At 39.7% G+C, this 17,614-nt stretch overlaps 1 protein-coding gene across 12 annotated transcripts in view; it reads right to left on the bottom strand.

Annotated features, from left to right (window-relative positions):
- Positions 1 to 16,842, bottom strand: part of PICALM (phosphatidylinositol binding clathrin assembly protein) — a 72,843-nt gene extending 56,001 nt beyond the window's left edge. For 4 of the 12 annotated variants that reach the window (XM_065049791.1, XM_065049792.1, XM_065049795.1 and 1 more), the window contains exon 1: positions 16,504 to 16,841. In XM_065049791.1, coding sequence (XP_064905863.1) covers positions 16,504 to 16,633 — 130 coding nt within the window. In that variant the 5' untranslated portion in view covers positions 16,634 to 16,841. Of the gene's footprint in view, positions 1 to 16,503 lie in introns of all 12 variants that reach the window. The other 8 variants (XM_065049799.1, XM_065049793.1, XM_065049794.1 and 5 more) reach the window with 4 other exon arrangements.
- Positions 16,843 to 17,614: the final 772 nt, after the last annotated feature.

The raw sequence follows: 17,614 nt of genomic DNA, 5'->3' as shown, positions 1-17,614 counted from the left end.
ATCATGCAGAAAGAAAACACATCAAAAAAATGCTTGTTACCTGCACCCATCAAGATCAATTGCTGTAACAGGAGACGACTATCTTTGTTAAAATCTTGAAGTATTAATCACTACAACAGTATCTAAAATATATTAGCTATCTTCCTAAAGATTAATTTTCCCGGTCATCTCCCTTCAATTCCTTTTTGTCTGCTGTTCTTCAATATTCACATTTTCATAGAGACAACAGTCAAAACGCAAGAGATTATTTAAGCTAGAATCACAAATTTCATTTCAGAACATGTTTGCCAGGTCCTGCCAATCTGAGTTCAACTAATGCAAACAAATAATCCTTAGTGAAGTTTCTTGAAAAAAAAACAAAAAGTGCATTTCTTTCCCCTTGTAAAGAATAACTGTATTAAATATCTGGCCACAATTATCTTTTTTATAAAGCTTAAAGAAAAAAAGGCTTGTTAATGTTTCAGACAGTATCATTTACTCCCTTTTTAGACAGGCATGCTTTTAAGTTCATTATTATGAAAGTAAAGGTTATAGATCTCTGGAGTGAATGTAACATACTGGCAAAATATTCTTTAGATGAATAACCATCAGTGATTCCACATCTTTCCACAAAAGAAAGGTTTTGACACAATGAACTACACCTCCACTAGGAATTTCTGCTGGTACTGTATGTGTGTTTATTTTTTGCTTTTGTTTTTTGTTTGCTTGTGGGGTTTTTTTTTGTGGGTTTTGTTTTGTTTTCACCTCAATCACAGCTTTCTTAGTAGGCCATTTTAAACAGTGAGTTATAAGCTCGTTTCTGGCTAAAAATACCCATTTTAATCACAAATCCAACACGCAGAGACAGTTTTTAAGCACACACACACACACACACTGATGTTGTTTATTGATAGTGAAGTCATATGCAATGAATACAAGTTAAATAGTGCAAAGAAGAGGAGTCCAGAGCTCTACTGGGCACATAATGTGAACGATTCCCAGCGAACGTTCATACCAGTGGAGGTTTCTGTCAGCTCAGCCTACACCAAGCAACCCATGACTCCCTAGAGCTGTCTTGGCCGAGGACACAAAGGCCTGACTTTGAATCCTCTCATCTCCTCCATACAAAAGTAGCAGTTTGAAAGACATCTCAAAAATTAGAGTCTCCCACATGCAACACTTTAATATATATTCCAAGTTTAACAGATTTAAACTAGGAGGTGACCCATCAGCATGAATTATTGAAGTCTGCGGCCTTCTAACTGCCTGTATTTCATATAAAGAAGAGATGGATGCATAAGATTAGCTGCACAGGTAAAATTTTCTCTCCCTCTAATATATGTAACACTTAAGAGAGCTTTTCAGATATCCAAGTGTTTTTCTCCTGCTGCTAAAGCATTATCCTGGCAAAGTTCCAAATTTTATCAATATTGCATTACTCTTAAGAAAAGACCTTAAGTTCTTCCTCTAAACAAGACGGCAAATCAACTACTGCCTCAGCACCCTAAGGCTGAGAAGTATGCAAGACAGGCTAAAACTACTGAACACTTTTGCTCTACATTCAGTTCCATTATTTTATCATGAAATCTAGCCCAAAGTATTAGCTCCCACACATGCACTAGCATATTGTTCCCACCAAAAAGTATCTGTAAACTTAAAGCCTTGATCCTATCTTAACAAACATGCTTAACAATGAGCCTATGAATCATATGCTAAAGGTGATTCTTGATTACGAGATGAAAAATGCCTGTATTGGCCAACTAACATGACAATTCTTGCATAAGTGGTAGGCTCAGAGTATTTAACTCATTGGCCTATTTAAACCAGGGAGAAACAAATATTCTTTTGCACTGATCACGTGCTGGTTTCAGTGCATTCAAGAATAAAACTATGAACAGTTATTTGTTCAACATTAAGTCAGTGTTTTCAGAGCACATAGCTGTGAACACTTGATGATGCGGCCACTTCTTTAGTTTCTGACGAGCTAGAAAGGAGGTACATGGGTTCTGTATGAGCAGCACTGGTTGAGAATCCATTAAGACAGGTGGCTGGCCAGGCTTTGATTTTGAATGGCAGCCATCTGGTTCAATATTGAAATAAGTATTTAAGTTTCATATATTAGAGTATAATATTAAATCGCTATATTAAATATTATAATAAATATTTAACTCTCCAATATAACATTTATAGTGTGGATAGTCACACACAGTGGATGGATGGAAGCACAATGAATTGCATTAGGTGGAACACCTCTATTTTGATGAAGACTAATTACTTTGAAAATTATTTAGCTTTAACACCACCTTTATCTCCTACTTCAAACATGAAGCTATCTCAAGCAAACAGTCTGCATACACATGAGTTTATCCTATGATTTTACATTAAGGCACAAAAAGGCACATAACACGGTTTATAGAGAGCTGAGAGTGATCAGTACGTGATGCCAAAGATATTAATCTTTGGGTCTCTCCATCATCATTGTACACATTGAATATGTTATCATGCTGTTCTCTTTCTCTCTGACAAAAATACTGTCCACACCACCTGCCTTTGCAGAATGTAAAATTTTGGTTATAGCATGCACTTATCGCCCTTCCCTTCTGCTCCAAAGGGTCTCATTCTGTAAATATTTCATAGCTTCATACCCCCACACAATAGAAATAAGCTGTGACAATGGATGTGTGTTAAAAACATGACTTGGGAAACACATGTACAAGCCACTGTTGTACAGTAGCATGCTACCAATCCAGTGTTTCGGAACACCTCCTAGACTCACGTGAAGTACTAACAAATGCCCTTACCTGCTGCTTGCTAGCAGTAGTACAGTAACATTATTGTAGCTCAGCCTACTGGAACAGACTATTTATCAACAGCAGACACTGCAGAACAAAAAGAAAAATCCTCAATGGGCCCAATTCTACAGTTGTTTAGCAGCAAGATGACTTATTTTTTCAAGAAGGTGGACCTTTAACATAATATAACTTCAGTATCTAACACTCCTCAATGCTGCAAAGAACTCCCCATCTCAACTTGTGAGAGTAGGTCCCCATAGCTGTTGATGCCACCATCTGATAAAGCTAAATGGCGAATGTTCAAAGCTTCCAGTCCCAGAGCTGGTCCATATGGGATTCAGATCAAACCTGTTAATACGTATACGCAGAGGCAGCCAAAGTACCCGTGTCACCTTCCAGCATCTGTGACTTCTGTAATCCTGCATTACAGTAAAACAGAGAAAACAAGCCAGACTTCACGCGCAGAACATTTCATCAGTGAACACCTGTAGCACAGTTTCTAAATCTAAATATGCACGTATCCTCTAAATATACAAAGTATTCACACAGGTGCCATTTAGGTGTGTCCTGGATGTTTAACTCCCACATCACTTCACTCTAAAGCCCTCACTCTACAGCATGGTGAAACTGAAACCACCGTGGAGCATTAACAAAGTCCTGACCTCCCATCCCCACATCTCACTGAACAGATCACAGAATTATACAATGTCCTGAGTTGGAAGGGACCCACAGGGATCATTGAGTCCAACTCCGATTTTCCAGCCAAAAAATTATCTTTATTTTTGTTATTTTAGAAATGATCACGCACATGTAATTCACATTTTCCCTTTGAACAGCAGTGCTGCATCTTCAATTTAATACACAAAACTAAAGATAAGAAATAACCAAAGCCATCTGATCTGTGGCATTTCTACTTCAACACTTGTCTCATTTCACTAGCTCCAAAGTCTCACTCTAGCAAAGTTGTTTGTAATATCTGTTATTCTCTTCCATTTTAAAAATAAGGCTTTGGAAATTAGATTTCCTTCCAAATAGAATCTAATTCAGAGCAAGAATAGCACATTTTTCCTGAAAACCTTTGGGAGCTGTCAGGAAACATGTATTTGAGTTAAAGGAGTTACGCCTCTGTCTGTGCTTACCTCCAGTGCTGCAACTGCAGATGAAGATCTGTATATCCACCTCCGTACAGCAAAGTTTGCTGGTCAGACCATGACCTTCTCTAACATCCAAGGTTTTCCAGTTTCTGGAAAGCACTCATACCAAAACACATCATCTACTATGAAGCCTCTCAGACTGTGTAATGCCTGTGGCACACTAAGTGTACCGGTGTCCTCAGAAAACCAGAATGCATACAGGATGATAAATTCAATGCAACTGTAAATATCTTTAAATGCATGCTAGGATATATTTCTCGGTAGATACCATCCCCTGTAGCTTCACCTACAGTAAAGGGCTGTCTGGTTAACTACTGGCAAAAAAAATACTCAGACATATCATTTTGTGGAAATAGGCCTTCTTTTGTCATGAGCTCATGCTAGTTTGTTGTACAAAGTAAGCTGCTCTGTCAAGAGATTCTAATGGTGCAACAGCTCCTATTATAAATCCTTGTGCCCCTGCAGCATATTGGCTAAAAACCAACACTCAATATTTAACTGCTTTTTGTATACTTACAGAGCAGCAGAATTGGGATTTTAACCTGATAAAGTGAAAATCTGGGAAACTTTTGCACCTAACACCAAACAAGTTTAAGCCGTATTCCAAAATAATACGATTATTAAATCATGCTCTTCCAACATCAAAGATGCAAAAATGATTAATGAATTTGGGTTCATTTTAATACAGGAAGTACCAAAAGCCCAGAATATAAACTACTGAACGTGGTGCATTTTCTGGCGTATAAGAAACTGAAGCAAAACCAAACTATTTAGAATTTAATTAGTACTATTTATTGCATGACAGTGCTACATTCTTTTCCTTATAAATAGCACGATGCCCACCTGTTGGAGCAAAACTCCTCAGATCGTAGCCTTTAGCACAGATTCTCACTATGAAGCAGCTTTACACCCATCATGCTACAATCCAGACATGCAATGTTTCCTATTTTGTGTGGAAAATCTGTATATCTTTCTTCTCTTTTCATCTCCCAGAGCCTTGTCAGATGATCACTTGCTTTGAGCTGACTAAACAGAGCTTAACCAGTCTTAATGAAAACTAGCTCTGGTTTAAGAGCTTATAAACCACGACATAAGTAGCAGCCTAAAAGTGCACAATGGGCAAAAGTGGGGAAAATAAGACAAAGTCAAGAAAAACCACGCTGCTAATAAGCAACAACACAAAACTAAACACACACTTAATGAAGGAGTTTTGCAGATAAATCTTTTATTTTATTTCTCTGTAGTTTCCATAAAAGAAGCTGGTCAACCCTAAACTAGTAACCCTCAAGATTTTACCAAAAAAAGAAGAGTTCTTTCTCCACTGAGAATGCAGGGGCAACAAAACCACTTGTTCAAATCTTGCTGCAAAGCTTTTCTTCGAAAATCTCAGTTAATGGATCAAAGAGGAAAGTAATTAAAGTTATTTGCCTATTATACCATGCAATGAGTTTTGTTAAAGAAAAAACAAATCCTGACAAATTATCTGTATGTGCAAAGCAGCAAGTCCTCAAACTTCAAATATAATTTGATGAAAATCAAGCACCAGCCTTCTACAAAGTGACTGGAAGAAACTTACACAAGACAGCACAGGTTTACACAGTTGGGTACTTAGTCTGGTGTCTCAGAGATCAAACAGGGTAAGTCTTGTACTCCTGGATATTATACAAAGCAGTCTGAATACCTAGTTTTGCACAATGTGTCCAAGATTTATCTTTATACCAAAAAACTGAAAGTAAAATAATCAGCTTCGTAACAAAGCATGAGGACTGAGATGACAGCATAAAGTGCAAAATGAATTCTAGACATGAAATTGTCTTGAAATTGTGTTGCTTTCCTTCTATTCCTTGCTCTTTCCTCTAAATCTCAACAGTGATTTCATTGTGTGAAATGCCATCAACATACCAGCCATCTCTAGATGACTTTTGTCTACTGCTAAATGAGACTGAACAATTTTCCCAGCAGGAACAGGAGAAAGCAGCATAACAAAACCCATGAAGCTATTCCTTCCATGATAACATATTTGATGACATGCAAAATTCTAGTAATTTTGGTTACAAAAGTGTCACTACTAAATTATCTAATATTTTTAAACTACTAAAATTCAAGATACCTGGGTCTAGAGTACTTCTTGCAGCCATTGTAATGCAAGCTCCCCCAATTCCATACCATATATTTCACATTTTGCACTTAAACTAGGTGAACTCATTGAAGGAGATGTAGCACTGACAGCCACTTTCATACCTTTTCTTTTGGCCAATACAGGATCAGATTTTGAGATGAACTGTTAGAATCAGAGCTCAAAGGAACAAAAAAAAGTCACCTCTCTCCCCCATCAAAACACAAGTATCTTCAAAAAAATGTTTCAACTGACCCTCATGTACTGTACATGTGCAGCTCTCCTGTGAAGGGAGGCAGTCAAGTAAAGGAACAGCTAAAATCCACCATGCTATTAATAGAAATGTTGGAAATGCCTGCCTCATTTAGCTTGTACTTCTTCAATTTAGACTAACATCTCCCATGAGATATTCAAAGCTCCCTGAGCAAACAAAACTCATCCTGGCTCATCCCAAGTATAACTTCAATGCACATTTGAACAGCACCCTGTGACACGGGCACAAGTGCTAAAGGATCAAAAACATCCTTCACAGCATATGTCAAAGCTGCTCAGAGTAAAAGTTTTAAAATATACCGTGATACAGGTTATGGTGGAGCAGGAATGGCCTTCACTGAATACGGGGAGTGAAAAATCAAGTCGTATTTTCCAGCACCTATACACAAAGCTTTACTGATTCTTGGTAGAACATCATTTTGGTCAGAAGAGACCCTCAGGATCATCGAGTCCAACCATAACCTAACTCTGGCACTAAACCACGTCCCTAAAAACCTCGTCTAAACACATTTTAAACCCCTCCAGGGATAGTGACTCCTCCACAGCCCTGGGCAGCCTGTTCCAGTGTCTGACAACACTTTCCGTGAAGAATTTTTTCCTAATATCCAAGATAAAGCAAAGAACATTACAAAGCAGAACCGAACCTCTCCCAACAATGCTGTTTTGAGTTTCATAAATCCAGATCAGCTCTTCCCCTTATCCCCCAATTTTAGAGATAGTGAGCATTTTGTTAGTGACTATCTGCTTATCAAGTTTCACAAATTTCTAGAGCAAATATGGAGCTTCAAACCCTTAAGTTTGAAACTGGACCAGTACAAGAGGTTGTACACAGGAAGAACTCCTCCATAACCCACAGCTTTCAGACGGGAATTTCTCTATTTACCGTGCACAAGGTCATGTCCCAATCACAAACAGCCTCTAAGATAAACTAAAGCCAAGAGCAGAAGTAAATAACATCTGCCTTTTAGTCCTCAGTAAAAGGAAAGATGACTTCAGCCAGATTCTAGCTTTAAAATATTTGTTTTCTTAAAGGAAAGCTCTAACAATGCAAAATATCGTTATTCCATTCACTTCAAAGTAACATTTGTTGACTAGTTAAAACCTCAGAGAGCTAAAGAGAATATGGAGCTATAGTAAAACTAGGTGTTCTAACTTCTTGTGTCAGCCCTGCTACATACCAAGAGGCTGAGCACATTCCTGTCTACAAAGGCTCCTCGTTAACAGTTTAAAACAGGGACAAAAGTATTTCCTCTAATGCACTTTACTTACTTACAGATTATTAAATCTGAAGAAATTATCTTCACAAAGTAGCTGTGTGTAAACAAAATAAAGAAAAAATTCCACAAAACAGAAAATCAACCTCTGAAAACGTAACAGTTTCAAATTCATAACAATGCAACTCCAAACATCAGAGGTTGAACTGTGCTTTATTTGAGAAACAACACGAAAAAGTCTCTGGTTTTCCAGCCACTTACAGGCCAAATTCAGCACTGAAACAAACTTCACATATTCCATATTTTTAACGCAAAGTAGTTTGCCAGGAAATTTACCTGATTTATGTTTTAGAATTACTTTTGATAGGCATAATGATGCTAGTGTTGTGGCAAAGTGTTCTAACTGAACCAATCTAGAAGACAGTTTGAGCCAGCTCTCTGTTAAATCCAGACCGCCGTTTCCCCCCTCCAAAGCACAACATAGTGTGCTAGTCCCTGTGTTTCAAAGAGTTCACAGCTAGGAGTTGTGCATCTTGAGCTTCTCCATCAGACAGCTAATCAAATGTAGCAATTTCTTATGCATTTCATATCCTTATTATAAATCGCTACAGCCCAGGAATGCAAAGGTGCTCATGTCTGGTTTTGACTTTTCTTTCATTCCTACAATTAAAATCCATTTCATTTATATTTTTGATACTCTTAATTTTATGCTGCAGTGCTATACTGTGACACTCATGACTGAAATGCAAGTGCTCTGAGGAGAAACAACTGAGTTTAAGACAGGTTATTAATATATTACAGAAAAAAATATGAAAAGGGTAGTAAGTCCAAATTCAGTAATTTGAACAAAAACCAGCTAATTACAGCATGTCTATATCAATGAAAGCAAAGTGACATTGACTGTCACCGTGAGAATTAATTCAAGATTAAAAGCTACCTACGGATTACAATGTATTTCTAAACAGTAAACAAAGTTGGTTTGTCAAGAAGAAAAAAGAACACGAGGATATTGTTCAGAAAGGCGTTTTTTCTTGCTTAACTGCAGCTTTGATTTAATAGCTGTAGCTCATGGTGAATAAAAAGTGATTGCAAATAACACACCTGAATTCCCTCCCTAAAACTTACAGACTGATATAATCACTTATGTAAATACGAAACTTAAGAATATGGACCTGTAGTAAGACTGATTTCTGGTAGATAGAAAAAGGGAGAGACAATTAAATCAAGTTACACCACCGTTCTCAGTATGGTGCCTTAACCATCACAACAGTTAACATTTCACATTAAAAAATTATGTCAGAACACGAATACACAGTGTTGTGGATCAGAAAAAAACCCAAGAAGTTTGAAATAGATTGCAAGGATGGCTGCAACTATTATGGCAATAGGGGGCAGGGGGAGAGGGAGGAGATAAATGAAATTCAAATGTGACCCAATTTTCAATTAAATATCAACCCATTCGTCAGCAAGAGTGGAGATATCAGCCAAATAAACCAAGTGCAACTGCAAACAAATGTAGGTATAATGCTGTGACTTCTAAAGATATGTGGAGAACAGGAGAAAAGAGGGACAGAACACTACACAACAAAATTAACCCACAACAAAAAGCAGCATCTGAAAAGCAAGAGCTGTACAGGAGCGTTGCCATATCACATTACAGCTCATTATCCACCCCAGAAGAATCCAAACATTGCCAACAGCAAAGCAAGTTACAAGCAGCCCTTAAGAATGCCAAAGAACATGAAGACACCTACTTCTACCTTTTATTAGCCAAGACACTCAACCTCTTGATTTGGCAGATAAAGCAACAAATCACAGACAGAACTGCTCCAAGCGGATTTACTGCCAGATTAAAGGCATTGAAAAAAATCTAACAAATGCATTTAAAATACATTTACTTCTGGTTTTAGCTTGAGTTTAGTTTAAAACCTGGTGTACTATCCATTCTGGGTGTTTAAATCCAGTTCACTACTGTAACTCTAGGAACTTATGCTATGCAGTAGAATACCAGTGGGATGGTTTTGTTAGGGCTTTCTGGGGGTGTGGGGGAGAGAAGGTGTGTTTTGTGGAGGAATGATATGAATTTCATCGTCACCTTCTTCAACAGGATTTATAAAAAGATTTTTCAAGCTATTAATGTGGAAAAAAACTTTAACTATTTGACTACAAAACCATTATTAAGGATCCCTAATTTAAATAGTATTAAATTAACTATTAAAAATTGGCGAATGTTACAAACAATAGAGACACTTAATTGATGTCATAGCACAGGGTTGGCAACAGCAAGAGCTGAGCTACATGCTACTGCAAGTACCATATTTAGAGTAAATACGTGAAATACCAGAACGTAGTTCCAACCCGTGCAAACTTACCGCTTCCTACATAAGCTAAAGAATCGCTGCTGCTAGAAAGGCAGCATGGCTGGCGTGTATGGATGTTGTGGCTTAAGGAGCGCTTGCTTGGGAGGAAGCCATAAAGAATATTAAGTGAAGATTTCAAAAGTGTCTTTTCAAGGGAACACATGGAAACAAGGAAAAGGAGGTGTTGACACAGTAAGCTGGTCCTCAGTCAATGAACATGGGCCTGAAGGAAATTATACAGAAGAGCACAAAATGAGTATAAAATCCACTTTTTCTATTTTTTATTTTAAAGACTACGTATATGTCATGGCATGAATTAAAATAAAACCACAGGATTTCCCCTTTATGCCACCTGCATTCACTCCAGTAAATTTTCTTATGTTTCATGCTAGGAATTGAGACTCCCAAGTTAAATTTTGGTCTACATCTTGCTATTTTACACCTTCGGTTTTGAGGCAAAACTTACAAAAGCCTAATTTCCTTATGTTTGCTATTGCAAATGATCCAGATAAACATTACTTTAACAAAGCTCCTTTAGTCACAATCGGAAAATCCAGCCTACTTGTTAAGTCTATGAAACGCTTAACTTCATTAGGTTATTTTGCCGCAGTTAGGTACAGCTTAGCTCCCTAATTTCTCAAATCTCAACAGCCGATTTGTCACATATTACTCATAACTTGGATTTGCTATGAGTAGATTTGAAAGCAAAACAAGTTAGCACTGAACTAACATAATTTTGAGGTTTAGAAACTACCAGCTAATTGATAAAGCTCTGATGTATATCTAGGCATGAAATGAAGTGCATCAGCATTTCTGTTTTATTAACGATGTATCCTTTCAAATTCATAGAAAAGTTCATACCCTGCTTGTTCACAATCACATTTGACAAAGGAGAAGACTGCTAAAAGAAAAATATCAAACCAAGTGATTTTATATCTGTTTCTTTCCTTTCCACTTCTTGGCAGATTTTTGGTCAGTTATTTCTTGCTTACTTCTAATCTGGTGCAGATGTAATCAGTAATAAAATCTCTCTCCTCTACCTAAGACTTTGCAAGATAGCATTCAGCTCCAAATTACAACTACTTTAGCATTAAGACTTCAACTGGTAGGAAACCTAAATGTTTAAACTCACACACTGATGATAAAAAGAACCAAACACAAAACCCACAAACACAACAGTTCTTCCACACAAGGCAAAGTTTTTATTGCTGCAGCAGTACAGACTGCAAAAATAAACAGAAGAACACATACACGAGATTATTGCTTTAAACTTGTATTATGAATTATTTGGAAATGTTTAATAACTGTTCCACTACGGGACTTTGAAGATTTTTATGAACTAATCATTTACAATACTTAACTGATTTCTTCTAACATGCTTGCAGAACAGCTTCTGCACGTTTTCCAGAAAATGAGAGTGTGCATATACCTGACCAGTATTAGACCAGTGGGCTCTTTTTGAAGAGAAAACTTAGGTTTGACAATTAATGAGTGCAAAGATTTTAAAGATACTGAGAAACTTAAATTTAAGAAGGCTGTTAAAAAAAATGAAGCTTTCAAATACAAAATGCTTCTCTGCTTCAGAAAATATGTTGCATTTTCCAGAGAGCAAGGTATCAGTAACATCTGACAAGTGAACTTCCCAGCATTCTACCAGCATCACTTGCTACTGCAGTGTACTGACCATGTACTTTAAATAAAGCAACATACTCATTGCAAAATAAGAGAAGCTTTGAATTCCATGTTCAATAAGTCATCTCTTTTGTGTTATTACACAAGCAAGCGTTACTTTGTGAGCCAAGTCACTAGGAACAACTTAAAACTTTCACATCTACAGATCAAAAACTGATCTTAAGATTAGGAACCAAAGCCTGAAATAGATCATTAGGTCACAGGCTGAACAGCAAAAGAATGCCTCTTCCAAGCATCACTTTTAGAAGATATAAGAGATGACTGCACCATTAAAAAAAAGAAAAAAAAATCTTAAAAATCACAATTAGAGCCACAGCCCAAAGTTCCATGACACCTGAAAAGCCACAGCTGATGGTAAACAGTGTCAGTGTGAAGATTCACATTAAGCTGATTGCAGGTGTCCTACAGCTTCTCCTCCTTAGTTCCTCCCTCTTACTTCATTCAAAGTAGAATATTGCTTCAGGCTAAGTAAAATAAAACAACAGCTGCAGAACTAAATGGCTATTCTCTCTGCAAATGAGCAGCTGTGGTAGAAAATTGGCCCTCTGGCAGTCTACAGGAGTATGATAGTCCTTGTACTCTACTAAAAGGCACCAACAAATATTCCAAAGGAATTCTAGTAAAAGATTAGGAAAAGTTGGCTAAGGAAGAAATGATAAAGGAATCATGGAAGAACTCAGAGAGAAAAACAAATACTTCAAAAGAAAGTTGTAATAATACAATTATCTGTATTTGAAATAATTACAGTTACATAGAACAGTTCTAAGCAAGAAAAAACAATGGATTGCATCCAGAATTTTAACTCAACTATAAAATAGGAAGTAAAGCCATAACAAACTCCAGGTAATCTTGCCAAAACCAGGAAGAAAATATTAATTTGGTGAAGTACTACAATACCATAAGAGGAACGTGGATAATCTGTTTCTACCAGAGAACACAGTAGTATCCACAGCCACTGGGAGTTAACTTGCCACATCACTGAAATAAGCCAGTTATGCTTCAGCATGTGAAGGCAGACAAGCACTTAAAACACTGTTTTTTCCCTGCTTTACTACATATCTCTTGTGAGATACAGGGAAAAGCAATGATCCTTGTCCCTCAGTTCTACAAGATACCCTCTGCAAACCACCTCATTTGGAAACGGAAGGTGTCCCCAGCACAGACACAAAGTAAATCTTTAGCTGGACTTTTATTTGTACCAGTAGTAGCCTCCAGACAAAACCAAATGAGCTGACACTAGAGACCTGGGAAATAAGCTCCAAACCAAGCTCAATTAAGTTTACTTTCACTTCAATAGACTCTCTCACAAACATCTACACAACACAGAGCAGGGTGCTGGTTTAGCATCTTCTTTAAAAATACAGATTTTTCTTCACAATAAGAAGTCAAGGAAGTTACACTCTGGCATAACTATAGAGAGATTTCCTGTTGAGAGTGGATAATTACAGCATTGCAACTTCCTTCCAAGCCATCCATCCACATTCTCCTCTAAAGAGAACTGCCCCATTAGCTAACAGAGAGGGTTACTATGCCATGCTCATTCAAGAACCCAACCCTAAATGTGTTTCACATCAAAGCTGGTTTAGCTACAACTCCACAACACATCCACAAAGTTTTACATGGTCGAGATATCACTCCTACCACAGTTTCAATGAACTGACCTAGTGAAACTTTCTACTTAGCATTAACTATGTATCTTTTGGTTCTCTTAATATGAATTATCTACCACATCTTCCTTCCATCAGAATCACGTAAAAAAAGAGTGAAACCTGGCAATAAGATTTCCAGCACCATTTACATTCAAACAACCTAAAGCACTTGATCTTAGCATCACTACACAGCACTGAACACAGCAACCAAAAGCTGAGGGAAAAAGAAAGTGCTGCATAACTCACAATGTACTAGTTAAAGCCACAAACCAATTTTGAGCTACCACTGCTCAGGTGTGAAAACTAGGACAAAGTCCCAGTGAAAGTAGGTTTTTTGTAAGAGAAATTTCATGAACTATGCTTGGAGGGTTTCAAGACTATTAAACCTCTCTGATTACTGTAGAACAAGTAATCCATCATTACAAAAGTAGCACCTAGATAACAAAATGGAGAATACTTACCCCAGCTATAAAACTGTACCTCCAAAACAGGAGAAAAAGCATATTCTGAGTTCAAGTATATTACCATAAGATGACTATTGCTACCTACCATCGGCCAAATCCACGTGTAAGTTAGAATTCTAATTCTTTCTCCCTCAAACTAAGCAAGTAACTAAGCTTTGTAATGGGAGCAAAAGAAAGTTATTTGGGGTAGATTATATTTTTATCATTATGGGCTAAGAATGTCTTGGATTATTAAGATAGCAGTCACTGAGGGAAATACAGAAGCGATATGCAAACTTAGGACAGGGAACACTTCAGTTTTGGAACTCCATAGACAGTCAAGAGCATGACAAATAAGGACAGGAATAAAGTGCACAGGTACCTATGTTGGACTCATTTGTATAAGTTTATGTGAGGCAGAGCTACTTAAATGTGTCCAAGCTTAATAAAGACAGGATGTCGGAAAAAGGACAGCCAGAGATTGAGATCTGTACAAGCAATAAAAACATCCCATTAACAAGAATATACGTCATGGTCACAGAAAAATGCTACAAAACTAAATCTTCATTCCAGGACAGTATTAGAAAACTCAGCTTATCAACTCATCCAGGACACAACCTTTATTAAAGTCAGTTTTAACTGTCATTATCACAATAAACACTAATTAGAAAAATATTTAAGAAGCATGCTACCTATGAAGACTGGTATATTAATTGTCATTCACGGTAAGGTGCCAGTTGATAGGAGTTACCTAGTAGTTAAAATGTTTGTTGTAAAAGGAAGATACGTGCAAATAATGCAGAAGTGGGGCTTGAGTCACGGCTTGTGCAAAAAGCACTCATTTTTAAACACACAGCCATAAATAGTATGAACAAAGAAAATTTTCAAAATACAAAACCGTGTGTCATTTCCTGATGTCAGGAACAGAGACTCCCAAAAAACTTATTAAAGACAGTATACAAAACTTATCTAGCAATGCTCTCATTTAATCACTTAAAAAGTGACTAGGAGTACAACTAATAAACAAACAACTTTTCTTCGCTATGATAAAAGAATTCTCTAAGAGGCAGGAACTGGGACCTTTGACAGTCTAGAGTAGACAAGGGAAATACAGAAACTGGCTTCTCATCCAGCAAATACCAGATAGCTTTATAATAAAGTTCAAGCACACTTCTACAGCAACATCTCAGTTCAGATGACCCTAGCAACGGCATTCAGAATACCACCCTTGTACACACACCCTCGTGTACACATCAGTCTGAAGAGCGGTTCTCTGGTCAGCTTGATGTTTTTCATATTGCTTTTATCAGGAAATAATTCAGCTGCTAAATGACATATTACCGAAACTGTACTTTTAGTGCTATTCCAGGCTAAACCTGACAAAGTTTTTCCTTCTGTTCTGTGAAATCCAGTGACACCACAACTTCATACCTAAGCTATATGACAAGGTGCTTTCCCTATATGAGACTAAGTTACTTAAAGCCCAAAGATTTCCTCAGCCTCCTGACACGCTGGGCTGACAAAAATGACAAAGCCATTCAGTTGCTATTCAGTGTTCAGAGGCAAGAGACGAAATGGAAGAGGAAATACCAGAAAGAAACTGAGGCAGCTGTTGGGGGGCTACCCTAAAAAAAAATGGATCACATCCATCCTAGGTACTCACAGAACAAGAATTTCTTAAAGCTTTAAGTCAGACATATTTTGGTGGAAAAAAGGAATAGCTACAGTACAATTAATCCTAGTACTATCATCTGGTCTTCTCATTTAAATACAGAGCGACTCAGAAGGCACAAATTCAAGACACATGAAGGCCCAACCTTCTCCTCACAGATGTGGGTGGGAGGAAAGGAGAAAGCACGCATACAGAAGGCATGGCCACAGATCCCTCTCCAGTGTCTTCTGTTCCATAGCAAGGGAAGCGAAGGGGAAGCAGAGGGGAGAGACAGGTCATCAAAAGGCCCAGAATAAATAGATGCAACATAATCAGGTATTCAAGCCAAGAACATCTTCAGTCCGGTGACCTTACAGCTTAGTGGAAGACACACTAATATGAACTTTAGTGCTCATCATTCTCTTCAGAGTCACCTGGATGGAACAGAGTTGATAGAAAACCTTTTAAGCCTTCCCACCTGGGATCTATGCTGAAAAACTGACAGTTGCTGTATGGTATGTTAAGTTCAAGCACTGAAGGTCTAAAAAAGTCCTCTTAGACCCATCTTCCCAAGTGAAGGAGACAGACTAGAAAGGATAAGACTAAGAACAACACCCTCACTAAGAGAGATTAGCCCCTCAATCACTTATTTCATATTCTTCTACACGAAAGAGTAACAAGAACGACAGAAAAGCTTTTTCTTTTTTTTTTTTTTTTTGGTAGACTATGTGGGAAAGAATTAAACCATCAGCTTGAAATTCCTGCACCTCCTGTACAGAATGGGGGAGCACGGCCCTAGCAAAACACAAATGCAATCAATTCGTAAGGAAATTACAGCCCATTCCTCTGCTTGGCCCCTGTGGTTCCCGGTCTCCAAGGAAAGGGGCTTCAGCAGCTCCCATTCCCCAGGGCCCTGTGCATCAGGAAGGACTAATGAGGCCCCTTCTGAAGAGCAGATCGCAGAATGTTAGGGATTGGAAGGGACCTCAAAAGATCCACCCAACAGCCTCTCCCAAGCTCCCATCGCCACGTCCCCGATCCTACCAACCCCCCAGCGCTCCCCCGCCTGACCCGGCTCCGCGTCCCCGGCCGGCCAAGGCGGCAGCCCCGCAGCGGGAACTCGGCTCACCAGGACCCAGGCAGAGCCGGGAGAAGCGCGGGGAGAGCCCTCGGTACTCACAGTCCAGGTGCTTCTTCTTGGGCCCCATGACCTCGTGGGTCGTGGCCTTGCAGACGGTTTTGGAGACCGCCGAGCCGGTCATGCTGTGCTGCGCCGCCGTGATGCGGTCGGTGAGGCTTTGGCCGGACATGGCGGGGGCTGCTGGCGGCGCTGGGACGGTGAGCGGCTCCGCTCCCTCCTCAGGGGGCCGGGACGGGAGGACTAAGCCGGGGGATGGTGCCGCACAGACTCCTCACCCCGCCGTGCCGCAGGCGGCCCCCGCTCCGCCCTCAGGGACGGACCTGTCACCCGAGCAGGGACCCCTCCTCCTCCTCCCACCCCCCTCCCCCAGCCGCCGTCCCCTCCCCCTGCGCGCCTTCCGCTGGGCCGGGGACAGGGGGACACACACTGGGCGCCGCAGGAAAATGGCGCCGGCGGAGCTCCTCCTCGGACCTTGCCGGGCCGCCGCGTCACGTGACGCCCGCGGCGCCACGCCCACGTGACACGCACCGCCCCTCAGTGCAACAAAGGGGGCGGTGGGGGGGGGAGTCACGTGGGGCGGGTGTGGCGGTTGCGCGGCGACCGTTGGGGCGGGGGGTGGTGACGGGTCCGTCCCCTCAGCGCCCCAGGGCGGGGGGGACAGGGGCAGCCCCCCAAAGCTGGGCCGTGCCTGAGGGGTGCGTCCCCTCCCCTCGGACAGGAGCGTTGGTGGCCCCCGGTTTGGTGCGGCAGGGCGGGGTTAAAGTTCTGTGTGAAAATCTCGTGGGGGTGTCCCCGCCCTTTTAGGTATTTCTGAGCTTGGAAAGTTTTTTGTGGAAATTCCTTCAAGTGTCACCTCACTAAAAGTGTAAAGGGAAAAATCTGTTCACGGGCGATGAGGAGTTTGGAGCTGTGTGGCTGCCGCGATCGTGCTTCTCCTCGGAGTTATTTTTGTTAGAAATCTTGCCAAAAATGTCTCGAACGTACGTTGCGGCGAGCATAAAATATCGGTGGTTTTCAGGTCTTTCATGATCAGCCCCCCCCCGTTTTCCTACCCAGCTAACTCTGCTTCTCAGGGCTCTCGGACTTAGTGGCTTTGCCCTTGGCTTTTTGGGATTTTGTACAAAGTTACTTCATATTTCTGTTTGTAGAA

Source organism: Columba livia, chromosome 1, assembly GCF_036013475.1.
Source record: "Columba livia isolate bColLiv1 breed racing homer chromosome 1, bColLiv1.pat.W.v2, whole genome shotgun sequence".
NCBI lineage: Eukaryota > Metazoa > Chordata > Aves > Columbiformes > Columbidae > Columba > Columba livia.
Note: the sequence above shows the minus strand (reverse complement) of the source record. Positions and strands in the feature narration are given on the sequence as shown.